This window comes from Callithrix jacchus, chromosome 11 (assembly GCF_049354715.1).
Source record: "Callithrix jacchus isolate 240 chromosome 11, calJac240_pri, whole genome shotgun sequence".
Classification (NCBI taxonomy): domain Eukaryota; kingdom Metazoa; phylum Chordata; class Mammalia; order Primates; family Cebidae; genus Callithrix; species Callithrix jacchus.
The window spans coordinates 113,823,521-113,841,518 of NC_133512.1; the positions used below are offsets into that span (position 1 = coordinate 113,823,521).

At 36.4% G+C, this 17,998-nt stretch overlaps 1 protein-coding gene across 2 annotated transcripts in view; it reads right to left on the reverse strand.

The window, feature by feature from the left end:
• Positions 1 to 17,998, reverse strand: part of EXOC4 (exocyst complex component 4) — an 808,475-nt gene that overhangs the window by 672,234 nt on the left and 118,243 nt on the right. For both annotated transcript variants that reach the window (XM_002751973.5, XM_035255084.3), the window contains exon 7: positions 8,208 to 8,382. In XM_002751973.5, the coding sequence (XP_002752019.3) occupies positions 8,208 to 8,382 (175 nt within the window). The remainder of the gene's footprint in view (positions 1 to 8,207; positions 8,383 to 17,998) is intronic.

Below are 17,998 nucleotides of genomic sequence, written 5' to 3' on the forward strand. Positions count from 1 at the left end.
TGGCCTGAAAGACTAAAATAGGCTAGATTTCTTTAAGGTATGAAATCCTCAGCTAACCAAAATATCAAATTCAACAAAACCTAAGAATAACCTAGTTTCAGACCTGGATTCAAAATAGAAATTGCATCTGTCTCCTTGAAAACCCCCTCCAGGTCATGGATCAATACTAATAATTTTGTGGATTCTCTTACCTGACAGCAAACCTCAAGTTCTCTCTGCAAGAGGTTAATTTTACCACTATTAAACATATATATGGCAGTTAACAAAAGTAAAATGATTTTACATTCTGTCTCCATTAAACTCCAGAAAAAGAAATCAAAGCGTTAAAAAAAGTAAAGTGACTTGTTCTAGGTGTCACTGTTAGTGGTAAATGATGTAATCAAAACCCACTGTCCTCATCTGTAGACACTGCTCAGCATGCCAAGGGGTTACACATTTAAGCCAAAAAATGGCTAAACAGTTTTGTTTTGAAATGGAATGTGAAAAAAATTAGATTTTTTTCAGAATCAGAACATCTGGAGGATGGGTTTGTTCAAGTGATCCTCTTCCTTTGCTATGCAGAATTCAACAAGATTGACTATTTTGTGTTTCTAGTGTACCTCAGTCTTTTATACACTTGAAAACACACAGCCAACAATATGACACACATATTACCAAGTAGGTGACATTTTGGAAGGTGCTGCTGCTGCTCAAAAGGGCAAAAACATGTATTTCCATTATCACAGTTTCAAAAAGAGTGTAAAACTGAAAAAGGAGTGCAATGGTGTGTGGTCACAGGGCTGACACCAGGGAAAAACTATGACACCCCGTTACTATGATAGCTATAGCCTTGTCTCCTCACTGTCTGTCTCCAGACAAAAACACGCTGAGACAAATGAGTCTTCCAACTAAAGCATGGGTTCTGGCCGCCAGAGAAAGCCCAAGTTCCAGTGGAAAAAAAAAAAACAAAACTGCTGAAGTCATTAAAGAGCAAAAAGTATTCTCTCTTCCAATAATTAATTTAATAGACGAAGAACTTAATATACAAGGAAAATTTCAACTCTTCAGCAGGAAACATTTTCCATTCAAAGAAATACAGAAATTTGAACTCCAAACACTTATAACTCTATTCATCATATTATCCCATCACCTTCATTCATACTGTTACATACTTCACTAAAGGCCTCTAGTATTCTGCTCAATTATTTCGCTCTCCGGGAATGATTTCTAACCTAAAGAACATTCCTTCAGCAAGTATATGAAAACTAAATTGGCCCTATGTGTAAAACTGTACATAGAAACTTAACCAAAAATCTTCGTCCTAAACCCTCCATATAAGTGAACATTAATTATTTCCTAGCCAGGAGTTCTCCTGTGTTCATGTTTTTTTTTTTATTCCCCAGTACCCAGCACATAGTTGGCCCCAATAATTTAACACTAAACCATCATTAAAATATCTATCGTATTTGGAAATGAGGCTGATAGATGGATCATATCATCTTACAGATTTTCTAAAAGACTCTCAACAGGTTTATAAATCTTCTTCTCCCTTCTTTGTATTCCTTTGCTATACACCATCGAACCCTGTCTTGTTTACTTTACTATTAAAAAATACCTCAAGTAATATAGGCATAGACTCTCCATTAGCCTACAAAATAGTATGCCTGCCTTAGTCTCTAGCCTCTATACTCAGTCCTTTTCACTGCTACCACATTAATCTTCCTTCATCTCATCACACTCCAATCCAAATCTCCAAAGGTCCCATATTACCTACAGCAAAGGTCCTCAAACTTCAGTGTGCCTAAGAATCACCTGAAGGACTTGTTCGAACACAGAATGCAGGATCCCACCCCCAGAGTTTTTGTTTCAGTCAAAGGTGGGGATAAAAATTTGCATTTTTTAATATGTTCCCATATAACGCTGATGATGGTCCAAGAAATATATGTTAAGAACGACTTACCCAACACAATGACTTCCAAATACAAGATTCCTAAACAAATATATCAGAATCACTTTAGGAGCTAAAAAACAGAATGTAGTCTTTATCCACAGCAACTGTCATTCATAAGGTGTAGGATGAAGCTAAGAATCAATCCCTTGGTAAGTCAAATGTGTAGCCAGGTTCAAAAACTATTACTCTAAAGATAAATCACAAACCTCTTAGATAACCCTAAAAGCATTTCAAACCTGCATCCAAATCTACCTATCCAAGCTTATCATCACATCCACAAAATAAACCCTTGGTTATGCTAAAAACTCTTCTTCTTACCTATCCCTGAATATCCTTGTCTATTCATTCCTTTTTGTCACTTACAAACATTATGTCATTAGCCTTTCCATCTACGCAGAGTGCCATTTCCCATTTCCTATACCTCTAGGAATTCTCTAAGGATCAAGTCATCATCAATCTCAAAAACCTTTCTTGGGCCATTCAACATGTCTCAGAATAATTACATTACATATTACATCTACTACTCTTCTTGCGTTCAGCAACATTAGTCCTTCTGCATGTCTATGCCATTAGCCATCTAGTTCATTGATGGGTATATATAGCCTAGTATTATTCAGTACTGTGTAACCTGAAAGAATTATGAGAGAATTAGAAAACATGAAAATCTAAAAACAATTTAAAAGTTATATAACATTTTTATTACATAGCAATTACAATTTAAAATATTTATATAAACCTCTTATTCAAAAGTCCTCTATGCTCAAATTTATAGGATAAAGATGAGGAGAATAAATAGTTAAGAAACAACAGATTAACTCAAGTCATAACTAAGGTCATTCTTCCACAACATGTTTAAGGAAGAAGATAAGAGCAGAAAAGTAGATAGCTAAGAGGTGAAGAAAAATGGAGAAAGAGAAAGCAAGTAAAAAGGCAAAGAACACTGCCATATCTTGGCCTCAGAGCAATTAAACTACATACATGAAATGAAATGTTATTTCTATGTCAGATCTCTCACCTTTCATTAGAACAGTTTCAGGTCCATGTTCTGTCTCTGTCAAATGGCTTATGCCACTGGTGCTTGTATGCATTAACACGGAATAGCAGCAGTATTGCCCAGTGTATAATTAATTTGGAAACTACGAGTTTCTGATAGATGTAACACATAACTAATACATCTTTTAGTGTCTTAATCTTGTCTACTTTCTCTTAAACAATATTTTCCAAGGATCCATATTGTAGAAAAATAAAAAAAAAAAAATCAAGATCATGGATCCACAATAAAAATAAGTCATTTTCAAAAAGTAGATCAGTACCTAGCAGACTAGGCCAGGAAGTTAAGGGAGTGGGATATGAGGGCTGCTAAGAGACACAAGGTTTCTTTTGGCATAGATGGAAATGTTCTATTGTGATGATTACACAGCTCTATAAACATACTAAAAAGCCACTGAAATCTATACTTCAAATAGGTAAATGTTATAGCACATAAATATTTCAATAAAGCTATTTAAATAACTCATTCTATAACTTAAAGATAGAATTCCCAAATCACTCATTTTAAACTACATGTATAAAAGGCATAACTCATTTAATAAGCCAGAAATATCTATTTTTAATCTGTAAATTTAACCTGTTAATATCTGATGGAATTTAAAGTTGCTTAGTTCATTATAATCATTTTTATTATGAAATAATCGGTTTCATTTTCAGCTGTACAGGAGTTACATACATCTGACAATTACTAAGTGAGCAGATTTAGGGAAGACATGGTATCTTGCTTTGTTCATAATCATTAATTAATTCCACATGGTAGTATTATAAATAGGATCCTAACAGATTTAATAGTTGTTTTCAATTTAGAACATAAGTAAAAGCCAAAGCTAGGGGGTTATAAAAACTTATTCAGAAAGTATTTTATGACCTTGCCATAGTAAAAGTACATAGTCGATAACGTACATTCAAGGCCTTGACGTATTCAAGTTCTAAATGTCATAAGTACTAAAACACAAATAATTACATTTATATATTCTAATAATGTCTGATGTATTTGTGTAATACTGTTTTTATTAGTATTTCATGGTATATCTCTTTCCATTCTCATACTTTTAATCTTATGTTTAAGGGTATCTTTAAAACTCAAAATAACAAACTTGTATTAAAAGGGGAGATATATTTTTCAAAAGTGCCATTATCATAGAAGAAAAAAAAAACCATGATAAATGTTCACGTTTAAAGACAACTAAATGCAATACCTGATGCTAAACTGGTTTCTGTACTGGAGAGGCAAAAACACTCCTATGTAGAACATTACTGGGTCAGTTGACAAAACAAGAACACAGAGAGCGGAGTAAATAACTTGAAGTCAATTTTTCAAAAAAAAAAGTGAGAGGGAGAGAGGGGGAGAGAGAGAGAGAGAGAGACACCATATATACACAGATAGAGAAAATAGGTAATAAAGTGGTAAAATATTAAGAAAAGCTGAATCCAAATAAAGAGGCATATGGCTGTTCTTTGTACTACTGTTATTATCACAACTTTTCTACAAATTTAAAATTATTTAAAAATTTAAAAAGTAATAAAGTATCATTAAATGCATCTTTTAAAATAGCATGATTGGGTCTTGGTTTTGTTGTTTTTTATTTTTTAATCCAGTATGATCTCTGTCTTTCAACTGGACTATTTAGTGTATTTGCATCTAATGTGATTATTGATGTGGTTGGTGTTAAGTCTACCATCTTGCTTTTGGATTCTATTCATTCTATCTTTGCTTTGTTCTTTATCATTTCTTTCTTCCTTGTTCTTTTTCCTCCTTTCCTTTCTTTTGAATTAACCAAATATTTATTCACTGTTCAATTTTATCCCCTCAACTGGTTTCTTAGCTATGTATCTATCTCAGATAATGTTTGCTCTAGGAATTGAAATATGTATGCATAACTTATCACAAGCTACCCTAAACATTATATCCCTTCATGTAATATGTAGGAAATTCACATAGCATACTATCATTTACAGTACTCCGATCTTTTATGCAATTACTGTTATACTTTGCATTTCAAAGTATATTATAAAACCCACATATACTGTAATTGTTTTTGACTTAAACAGGAATTTTTTTAATTCTTTAAACAAAAATAAAGAAATCAAGAAATGGGGGAGGAAGCATTTTATTTTTGTCCACATATTTACCATTTCTGGCCCTATTTACTTTTTTCTGTAGATCTAAATTACCATCTGGTATTATTTTCCTTCAGTTTGAAAAACTTTCTATAACATTTCTTTAAGTGCAAGTCTAGTGGTGACAAATTCTTTAAGTTGTAGTTCATTTGAAAATGTCTCTATTTTACCTTCATTTTAAAGAACATTTTCAGTAATACAAAATTCTGGATTGACAATTTTGGTTTTTTTCCAGCACTTTTAGAATGAATACATTGACTTCTGGCTTGCATTGTTTCTGATGAGAAGTCACTGATAATTTTCATCACTGCTTGTAGGCAATATGTCCTTCTTCCTCTGGCTATTTTTAAGACTTTGTTTCTTTGGTTTCCATAATGTGCATATGTGTTGATTTTCTTTGTGTTTATCTTGCTTGGGATTTGTTGTTTCTTTCATCTGTGGGTTTATGTTTCTAAACAAATATCAAACGTTCTGTTATTTCTCCTGATATTTTTCTACCCCAGTCTCTCTGTCCTCTTGCCTTCTGTACCTGTAAACCATGCAATTGTTAAACTGCATAATACCTTGAAGATATTATAGCTTTGTTCATTTTCCACTTGTCCATTTTTTCTCTGTGCTTTGAATTGGATGATATAGATTGATCTATCTTCAAGTTCACTGATCCTTTCTTCTACAGTATGTAATCTGCTGCTAAATCCATCTGGTGAATTTCTCATTCATTCATTCATTCATTCATTCATTTGAAACGGAGTCTCACGCTGCCAACAAGGCTAGAGTGCAGAGGCACACTCTCGACTCACTGCAACCTCCACATCCTAGGTTCACGCAATTCTCGTGCCTCAGCCTCTTGAGTAGCTGGAATTACAGGCACCCACCACCACTCTCAGCTAATTCTGTTGTATTTGTAGTAGAGATGGGTTTCACCATATTGGCAGGCTGGCCTCGAACTCCTGACCTCAAATGATCCACCTGCCTTGGCCTCTTAAAGTGCTAGGATTACAGGCGTGAGCCACCAAACCTGGTGAATTCGTCATTTGAGATACTTATTTCTATCAACTTTTTTATCCTGGTTAAGAGTCACATTTTCTGGGTTTTTAACAAGCATAATAATTCTGTGCTAGACATTGCAGGTGCTTTGTTATAGAGAAACTGGATTATGCTGTCTTACTTTAGAGAGAGTTTTGTTCTATCAGACAAGAAATTTACAGGTGGATCAAGATGATAAAATAGAGGCCTGGTTTGGGGCTTTGTTGTATGAGATCTATAGTAACCTGTCTTCTACTCTTCGAATGGCCCTACTCATAAGGTGTGACCTTTCTGAGGTCACAGCTGAAAACGCAGTATGTTCAGCAAGCTCTCCCCACACTGGCTGGTCTGAGCTCCAACACTGCTGAGAATTTTCCAACTTCTGAAATCTTCATTCAACTCACAGTCCCAAAGTAGCTGTTTTCTGCTAAGCCTTGTGCTATACACAGCTTTATATCTGACCAAAGGGCTAATAATTTGGAAAGTATCCCTCAGGAAGATACAGGGCTGAAGGTGGAGCTCACCTAGTGTGTTCTTTTTTCTCAGCTGTCTGTGCTGACTACCTAAGTTGCTTATGGCAAAAGGTAACTTCATCAAGATGAGAAGCAGAAGTCCCTAATTATTCTAATTATGTTTTATCTAGCATTAAAATCCATTATCTTATTTCATACTTAAACATGGATATGAAAGGCACACATTATTTACATAGGACAGATAAGAAAATCAAGATACAAAATGTTAAATAACCAGCCTCCAATCCATAAAGATATTTTATTCAATATACAAATATTCACCAAGCACCTACTATAGGCATGGTAATTGGCAAAGCAGTAAAAGGAACTCAGAGAATGTAGTTTCAACCAATATTATTTCTACTGAACCACCAGTAAAGCATACACACTGTACCAAAAGATGTCTAATGAATGAAAAACCAAGAATCAATCATTCAATCCACCAAGAGCAAGTCTACATTCTGAAAAATGACCATAATTTACATTCATGATTCACTTTTCCTGCAAAGACTCCTATCTGCCATGCAAGTAATTTTATTCCTCCACAGTTACATTTTCCAATTCCCTACATATACTTAATTTTTTTTCATATTGGCAGATACTATCTAAGTCAATTCTATTTAGTTATGTGAAACTTGCTTCAGCTAACTCTTAATTATATTTCTAATTTCCATCTGGCCAAATAAAATATATTTTGCTCACACATGGAGAAAAAATATAATACAATTTCTAAATATCATCTCAGCAGCATCATACCAAAGAGAAATATCGTTCCTCTAATCTTCAACAAATCAAGTGAAATGATACATTTACACCTTACATATCAATTTTCATCTCTCAAAATAAGCTCTGTTCTGTCATGTAACCCACTATATGCAGAAGTTTACTGAAAGCGAATAGTCAACAAAATTAAGCTCCATACATGTTTATAAAATCATGCTTAAGAATATTTTAATATTATTACCTTAATATATTACTAATTCCAATGAAGTAAAGTATACTAAAACAGAAAGCCAGATACTATACATATTAAGAATATACTTCTATTTTTAAAGTCTGGCCAAAAAAAAAAGAAATTTGTTACTATGTCTTGTTTTTTGTTCTTTTTTTTTTTGGCCTGTCACCCAGGCTGGAGTGCAGTGGAATGATCTTGGCTCACTGCAACCCCTGCCTCCTCAGTTTAAGTGATTTTCCTGCCTCAGCCTCCTGAGTAACTCAGATTATAGGCACCCACCACCATGTCCAACTAATTTTTGTAATTTTAGTAGGGACGAGGTTTCCCCACGTTTGGCCAGGCTGGTCTCAAACTCCTGAGCTCAGGGATCTGCCCACCTTGGCCTCCCAAAATGCTGGGATTACAGGCGTGAGACACTGCACCCACCCTGTTAAAAAGTTTTCTGAAGATGGTAGAAGTTAATGCCATCAGCGGCATCAGATTCAAATGCAAGCATTACTTTCTCACCCTGTTTATGACTCTTAAGATAATGTTTTAGGTGGCTTGTTGTTGCTGTTGTTGTTCTAAACTGTTACTATGAATCAAGATGACACCCTTTGTAAAAGGCGCTTACCTGTAGAACATCCTGGATCTTCACCCACACATCTGCCATATCATACAATTTGATATCTTCCTGCTGAGTCAACGGAGTCACTACAGCGTCCTGCAGGTATCCCAGGACTACAGAGTGTGCAGTGGCTACAGCATTAAACTTGTCAAACAATAACTCCAGCAGTTCTAGAAGCAACCTAGTGACATAAACAAAGAAATAACATTTACACATATTCACACCTGCATATTAATGGCATGCAGTAACCTGCAAGAAAAACATCAAACTAAAGCAACGTAGCATTCTACAATGTAAACAGCATAAATGTTAGACTTCAGCAGATGTGAATTCAAACAACTGTATGATCTAAGCGACTTTTAAAAACTTATCTAAGCCTCAGTTTCCTCTGCTATAAACTAGAAATGATATAAGAATCTTAAAACCAATTGTAAAGTCCGTAAACCAGCAATAGCATCTCAACAAACATTTGTTGCCTTTGTAACACAGTTCACTGATTACAATAATACTATGTATTCATGCAGGTAGCTTCTCCAAGGAATTCACGCAATTTTTTCAGACAACAGCTCAGATGTCACACAGAATATGCTTTTCCCTAGCAATAAATTAGGCACTTTGATACAGATATTAATCCTTTTAGTCATGGAAAACTATGCTTACTACCATACAAATGTATGGCCTGAGTTGCCTGAAAAAAAATATACACCTGCCAAGCAATCTTTCACCACAGGGAGCAGTTTAGGCATCCATATTATCTCATTCATCATAGTGAGATATGCTGGACACATATTATTACATCAATTTTATATACTCAAGGACACAAAATAAGGTTGCAGTGCAGCTGGGCCTAGAAAAAAAGTTGATTTCCATGTCAGTGCATTTAGCCACCTACCTCTCACTACAGTTCTAAAATGCAGATGTATCTTTAGAGATAGCTCAGAGATTTACATCACAGATGCAAAGTAATTCCTCTACCACTGAGCCTTACAGCTTCAGTGATCACGCAGATCTGGAATCATCCTTTCCTCCTCTGAACTTGTACAGTATTTTGTCCTGTTTCTAAGGAACTTATCACATGTGCCTCACATATGTGGTTCAATCGGTATCGGTCATATTTATTTATACATAGACATTTTACCTCACTTCTCTGTCATTAAGCTTTCAGAGCAGGCACTGCTTTATACATCTCTGATTAGCAACACTTAGGACAATGATTAGCAAACATTACAGAATGAATTTAATGTGTACAGCATGAATGAGTACAGAAAATCCTGGAATGTGAGCTTTATTGTATATTTTATGGCTCACGGCCTATAATTCCTAAATAGACTGATAAACCAACTTGGAAAGTTGAAAAGGAAAGCAAAAGAGCTTGTCAGCAGTGTCAATTTACAAGGTTTTATTACCATAAATAAGGAGTTATAACTACAATCTCATCAAAACGTACAGCATATTATCTATTCCTATGGCTTCTTTACTGCCCAATTATTGTAATTAATGTGCCAATGTGACAGTCCATAACTATCTTATGGTAAAATCCTAATATCTATTTGACATTGTAATTCAGATGAGATAAAAATCAATAGAATTTATGTAGTACTCCCAGCCTAGAATACACATACATAATCCAGAAATTACACATTGTATTTATAAATAGAAGCTATTCTACCTTTTGACTGATTATTCTTTTTGATCCTTTAAAGGTCAAATTCATATTTATACTCACATGTATCTAAAATAATTCCACTTTCTCATCTGTGTTACTAGAGAACTACTTGAATATCAGCAGAGATACACACAAAATACAGAAGTATGTGTCTAAAAATACCCAAAGGAAACAGTTACTATGGTGTAGGGAAATAATCGGTATAAAACTGGTACCTGGCATCATACAGATCAGTAACTTAATCAGTAAATACCTGATTAAGTGAAGGTTCTACTTTTCCATCAAAGCTTTACGCTAAGTATGTAAGACTGTGGTTCTCAAATATGAATCTATAGACTGTAATATGTTTTTGAGTGGTGGATAGCAAAGTAAGAACAAGATATTGACTTTTCACAAAGGTAAATTTTTCTGACATTACATCTTTTGCACTCCCTTGATAGGAAAATCTTAGTTATTTTCTGCCATGATGGCAGTTATGGTACCAAATTTCCTTACTGGAGAAAATTAAAACTTAGTAACTATATATTAATACCCCAACATTTTTTGATATCATATTGATCCATGACATTCAGATGCCTAAGGCACACTGGTGTCTCATGTCCCAGTGGCATGAAGTTCTAGATACAGGATTGTGAACCAGCAGCAAAGTTTTCATGGAAAAGTGGCTCCTCTTATTAGGGATGCTGTTATCTGGTTATCTCCAGGGCCAACGAGTTCCATGACTGCGTACCTTGCCTGTCAGTCAAGCACAAGAGCTGCTCAGCAGCCAGGAGCAGTGCTACATTTAGAAAAGAAACCCAGTAGAGAAATGAGGTGTAAGATGAGATTCACAGCATCTATTAATATCTTGGAAATAGCAATCTCTTTATAAAATGCTGACACAGTGCCAGCTTCTGCCACTCCTGGAGGCTCAAAGTCAAAACAGGCCTGTTCCTACAGTGTGGTCATCATAGCCACAGAACAGCCTACACAGGGAGGAAGTAAAGGAGTAGCCAGGAGGAGATAGATCACATAGACAGATAATAATAGCTAGGAGGAGATAGACCACAAGTGGTGAGACCTCACAAGGAGCTCTACCTATGTTGAGACCTCCAACCATTTTAACAAGAGGAAAGTTCTGTCCACCTTACCAAAGCACAATGGTGTCCTATTATTTAATTAAATGCACAGCTCTGACACCAAAATGTAAGATGTTTGTGCTTCAAATGATACCATCATGAAAAAAAAAGGCAATACACAAAATGGGAAAACATATTTGAAAATCATTAATCTGATAAAAGACAAATCTAAAATCTCTCGTACACTCATAATCAAAAGACAACTGAATTTAAAAATGGACAAAGGATTTAAATATCCATTGCTCCAAAGAAAATATATGAATGGCCAATAAGCAAACAAAAAAATGCTTAACACCATTAGCCATCAGAGCCATAGCAAATCAAAATCACAATGAGAGAGAAATTCAGTCCACTAGAACAACTATAATCAACAAGAAAAGCAAGAAAAAGTATCAGTAAGGATGTAGAGAAATTGGAACTCTCATACAGGGCGGGTGGAAATGTAAAATGGGACAGCTGCTTTGGAAAGCAGTTGGCAGTTCCTCGAGACATTAAATGTAGTTACTATATGGAGCCAGTGATTCCATTCCTAGCTATATGCCCAAGAGAAATGAAAACATGTACGCACAAAAACTTGTATACAAATGTTCTTAGCAGCATTATTCATAACAATCCAAAGATAGAAACAATCCAAATATCCATCAGTTGATAAATGGATAAACAAAATGTGGTATATCTATACAATAGAATATTATTTGGCCATAAAAAGGAATGAAGTACTGATACATGGTATGATCAGAATAAACCTTGAAATTATTATGCTAAGTGGAAAAAGGTCACATGATTATAGTTATATAAAATGTTCAGGGTAGGCAAATTTAGAGAGAGACAAAATACATTAGTGGTTATTTAGGCTGCGGGTAGGTGGAAACTGACTGATAAAGTATATGGGATTTGTTTTAGGGAGGACAAAAACATGCTGGAACCAGCTAGTGGTGATGGTTGCAAAACTCTATGCACGTACTAAAAACCACTGAATTGTATACTTTCAGTGGGTGAATTGCACAGTAGTGAATTATACCTCAATATAGCTGTTAAAAGAACAGCAGCTGTGGCTCTGAGTGGGGAGGGTAAAGATCCAACACCTCTCTAGCAGTTAACAGGAAATATATAAAACTGAAAAATGGAACCTGGCGTCTCAAAAAGTGAGCTGTTGTGAAAGCTGATTCCTTTACATTCTTACTACCATGAGGATGTTAACTTTTCTCTTTTAATTCTCTTGGTTTTTAATCTGTTTCTCCTTCTTAAATAACATGTAAGAAACAACAGATTTCCACTCTTTCCCAGCACTGACACTTCCTACAACTTCCATTATGAAAAAAATCTCCCAACTTCTCCAAGTGCCCCATCTGCAAAGCAAAAGTATTATTTAATAACTGTTCTGAGAGACTCACGACACTGCTGGAAAATCGTATTGGAAAATGGACAGAACTAGCTGAGGTGACGGTACAATGCTAAAGAGAGGGGAAGGTTCAGGATTCCTTTGTCTGAATTTCTGGCAACAGTGAGAAGAATGGATACCTTTGCTGTGTGAAAGGAAAATAAATCTTGGGACCCCAAAATCACTAAGCCAAAGAGCAAAGTAAAGCTGGGAACTGCTTAGGGGAAATCTGCCTCCCATTCTAGTCCTTAAAAAGACAGGTACAAAGATTTCTTTTAAAAGCTACATACCTCCCTCACAATTTGTCCACACGGAAATTCCTAGTGGACAAAGAACAGACAGACTCAATGTCATCTCTCTGGTCACTGAGATAAATTTGTATCTGATTGCTTCCTCTGGAAAGGCTAATCAGAAACTCAAAAGAATGCAACCGTTTGTCTCTATCTATTTACAACCTGGAAGCCACCTCCTCACTTCGACTTGCCCCAGCGTTCTGGACAAAACCCATGTATATTTTACACATATTGATTGATGTCTCATGTCTCCCTAAAATGTATTTTTTAAAAAAAAGCTGTGCCCTGACCATCTTGGGCACATTTCTTAAGGACCTGAGGCTATGTTATGGGTGCATCCTTAACCTTGGCAAAATCAACTTCCTAAATTGAGACCCACCTCAGATACTCTTTGGTTTATGTGAGAGAGAGAGAGAGAGAGTGAGTGAGTGTGTGTGTGTGTGTATGTGTGTGTGTGTGTGTGTGTGTGTGTGAGAGAGAGAGAGAGAGAGAAAGAGAGAGCACGCACACTAAACTGAAGTGAAATTAGAAATCTGGAAGGAGAGATGTTGGGTTTTTATCTGGATATGTTAAGTTTAAGGTGTTATATCCTTAGGTAGTCAGATATGCAAGTCTGGAGCTCAGTAGAGAGAATGATACTGGAAATGTAAAAAGAGATAAATACTTGATGAGATGAGATCACTCAGGGATAATATGCAGAATAAGAAAAGCAAGTGAAGTCCAGGACCAACACTCCAGGAAAGAGCATCATTAAAAAGATGGTTAGTAACTAGAGAGGAAGAAGGAAGCCAGAAACATTGCAGAAGACAAAAGAGAAGAGAATACCAGAAAAGTCAAAGGCTATGACAGAGGTCAGGTAAAGCAAAGAGAGAAATTTACAACTTAAGGTCCCCAGTGACCTTGACAAGAAGGGTTTCAATGGATCACTGAGTGGAACTCAATAGTGGGATAAGCAGTGAATGACTAATAAGGAAAAGGAAACCAAAGCCAATCATACGTTGTCCCTCACCAGCATGTACACTCCTTTAAAAAGAAAAGGAAAAAGGAAGACGATGCTCCTCTGATGCATCAAAGCATAAAAGAGATTAGGAATCATTCACACAAACAGGATGTAAATCTGCACTAGCTTGGCCCAATTTAAACTGAAATACCTTGTTAATATTTATATACTCTCTCCTACTGCCTACAACACAAGATTGAGAAAGAGGTGCTTGCCTTTAGCTGCAGACACACTAAGTATGACCCACACACAAGGCCCCACTGAAATCATTCCCTGCCCCACTCGCATCACAAAATATTAAATAATAGAAATAAAACATTATGTTGCCACTAGCTCAGTTGCTTACATCCTGTTAGGATCAAGGTTTTCACCACTGATCTTAAAAAACAAAAAGGCAGACAAGATCATTAAATTACCTCATGATTCCTTAGGTTGAACTGAATTAGTAAAGGCCTAAGAACCTTAGAGATTTGAATTTCAATTAACTGCAATTTCTACCCTTCAGAAAAAAGTTACCCACATACCCCTTTCTCACGGGTTATTTCCAAGGTCACAAAACAGTATGTAGGAATACCCAATAGAGCATCACAGTTGGTGAAAGAAAATATTAACCCTGGATGGCAATGAGGTATAAATGCCAGCAAAATGCACTGGAATTAGAAACCAGGACTCAAATACCAGCTGTGCTAAATAGACATGGGGCTTTCAAGACATCACAGACTTCAAATGTCAGGTTCCTCAGTCACAATTTCCTAATCAGAAATTGACAGTGAGGGCTATATATAAAAATATGCTAAGTAACACTAAAAAATGTAACACTAAAAAAAAAAGCAAACTAAAAGTAACAATGAATTGATTGCTGTACCTTTAACATTTACTCTCTAGAGGGAAGGAAGAGATTCTCTGGATGTTCCTAAGGCCCTGCATCTCTCTCCTTCCTATAGCATGGTTAGTAAAGTCCTGCTTATATTCCATAATGATCATTCTGTATCATTCTAATACAAAGCCCCTCTTTGCTTAAGTTAGGTGATTTCAATTTCTGATACTAATAACCAAAGAGGCCTAATCCACAGAATAAGAGCCAATTCTAACTTTCCTTTGTGATTCTACAGTCCCTCCAAACAAACTGCTACAATGAACTGAGAGAAGTGACAAAACAGGTATGCATGGCCTCCTGGGCCAGAAAGCGAAGGCAGAATCCCTCTTTTATAGTTCTTTGTAAACATATCTCTCCTCCAACACATGGGCCAACGTCCAGAATAAAGAAAGCAGTCCAATTTTGAGGGCAAATGAGTTCATGAGTAAACAAATGAGCAATACAGGATGACAATATGAGCAGAAGTCTAGGATGAAAGATAATGACCTGAAGTCCTTCTTCTACAGGGAGCAGATAGTTAGTGACCTGTCATAATGGAAGAGATCCCCAAGAAAGTAAGACTGAAATACCAGTGACAATGACGATGAAATCATGACAGCAACAAAAAAGAGAACTATGCTCATCATAGCCACTCTTTCCTGATTACTCACAACACCACGCTGGGCACTGTGTTATGTGATTTACTTAGATTCTCCCATTTCATCCTCGGGACAGTCCTACGAGGAAGGTACTACTTTATCCCCATTTTACAGACAAGGGAACTGAAGTTCGGAGATAAGAACAGAACAAAGGAAACAATTTTGAAGAATGTTTAGGGGTGTTAGAACCGAGGAAACTATTTTAGAAGAGAGGTCAAAATGATGTTAGTCCTCTGTAATGCTAGGGAAGCCAAGGCTAGAAAGAGAGCCAACAGAACTGTCTATACCGCCTCTTACTTCTCTCTGCAAACAGATTTTCACCCCTGGGAGTCTACTAAAACAACTGTTGCTAAAAAATAATTTCGCTCTATCCAAGAAATCTACTTTGGTGTTTAATCAAATAGCCACTACAGTTGTTTCTACTGCCCACTCATGCCTTCTTGAAACAGTCTTCCACTGTCTTCACAACCCTCCACTATTCTGCTTTCCTGCCACCTCTCCAGTTGCTCTTTCTCAGGAACCTCACCCTCAGCCTGTTCCTTAAATGCAGTAAACTCTTCTCAACCCTCATACTCTCTCTAGCTGAGCTCATTTGCCCCTACCTCTTCAATTATCTACCTGCTATCAACTCTCACACAGTATCTCTTGGCCAGATTACTCCCCTGAGCTGCAGACCACAAACTTAACATGACTTAAGTGGTACTCATCATATTCTTCCCCAAACCTATTTCTTCATGTTCTCTACATCAGTAAATGGTAATGCTTGCCCCAGCAAAAAAATCCTTACCTGCCCTCTTCCCTCATACCCAAGCCACACCAACTCTCTTTACTGCTACCTCTTTACTGTCTCTCAGGTAGGCCTACTTCACTCCATTGCCACTGTTAGCTTGCTCATGCAGGCCATGTTGCCTTTTGCCAGGATTAATAAAACAGTCCTCAAACTAGTCTCCTTCCCCCTAGTCCTTTCCTCCTCCCCTCTACTGTAAGTTCGCTATGGGTGTAAGTTTCTGATTTACTACTTTATTCCAATATTTGGCATAACACCAATTAGCAAAATAGTATATGATAGGCAATAAATGAGTATTTGTTGAGGAAGGAATGAAAAAGTGGGTTCCAGCAGAATGGGAGAGACAGAGGCCTGATTACAGATAAGAATTGGTGAGAAAATGAGTGTTACAGATTATATCCTCCTTTTAGAAGCTCACAATAAAAAATATGTCACACAAAACTACGCTCTCAAAAAGGTAACCTTATCAAGCTAAACATGAGAACACGAGGTAGAATTAGGAACTGAATGATACACACACAACAGCCAACTTTAACAATATTGCAATAAAATCGATTTTATATTTAAAACAGAAAAGTATCAGGATGAAGAAAAGTGTTTCTTTAAACACAATTACCCAGTAGGTTTTTAAACCAGACTTTTTAGAGAAGTAAAATGTTACTTATTCTCCCAGATCATCTACTAACTTCCTACCGGAAGCAATCCCTATGTATCTCACCTTCAAGTGCACCATGAAAAAAGGCAGAGGGCTAAGAAGAGGCACATGTTAAGGAGTAGTCACAGTTACACAAGGCAAGAAGCAGCTACAGTGTAAAGCTGCATCATCAAGCTGTGAAAAATGTTCGATATTTAAGGTGAGATAAGACTACCTCCATCTAAATTTAACATCCAGGGAACCTTGAATTAGCCATTTGGCTGGAAAACCCACGTTTGCCGCCAAGAAGCTGCCATACTTGGTCACGAAGCAGAGGTACACACAAGGTAGAAAAATCAGTTCTGTTCTACTACTTATCTGCTGAGACCTTAATATCAGGGTTCTATGTTTCCCCACGGACAGACAAAGGCAATAACCACACAATGTTTATTTCCCTCCCACTATGCTTTAAAAGGGAAGAAAGTAGTGAACCCAGAGCTTAGACTGTATATAAAAAATTTATAATTTATGAAAAAAAATGAACAATCAATTAGATAAAAATGTTCTTTGTTTTTCCTGCCTATATCTCTCATACACAATTCCGTAATCGGCTTAGCAGGGCAACTATTTTTCATTTCAAATAGGACATAGAGCTCATTTAATCTTCAAGGTTATCTAATACCCACTTTAAAGGGAGAGAAATAAGTTTTACCATTTATTAATAAATCTTCACGTAAAAAGCGGTTACTATTTAAAAAGTGCTGACTTCTAGCCAGAGCAATCAGGCAAGAAAAAGAAATAAAGGGTATTCAAATAGGAAAGGTGGAAGCCAAATTGTCTCTATTTGCAGACGACATGATAGTATACCTAGAAGACCCCATCGCCTCAGCCCAAAAACTCCTGAAACTGATAAACAACTTCAGCAAAGTCTCAGGATATAAAATCAATGTGCAAAAATCACAAGCATTTGTCTACACCAATAACAGACTTAAAGAAAGCCAAATCAAGAGCGAACTGCCATTCGCAATTGCTACAAAAAGAATAAAATACCTTGGAATACAACTCACAAGGAACGTAAGGGACCTCTTCAAGGAGAACTACAAACCACTGCTCAACGAAATCAGAGAGGACACAAACAGATGGAGAAACATTCCATGTTCATGGTTAGGAAGAATTAATATCGTGAAAATGGCTATACTGCCCAAAGTAATTTACAGAATCAACGCTATCCCCATCAAGCTACCATTGACTTTCTTCACAGAACTGGAAAAAACCACCATGAACTTCATATGGAACCAAAAGAGAGCCCGCATAGCCAAGTCAATTCTAAGCAAAAAGAACACAGCGGGGGGCATCACACTACCGGATTTCAAACTATACTACAAGGCTACAGTAATCAAAAC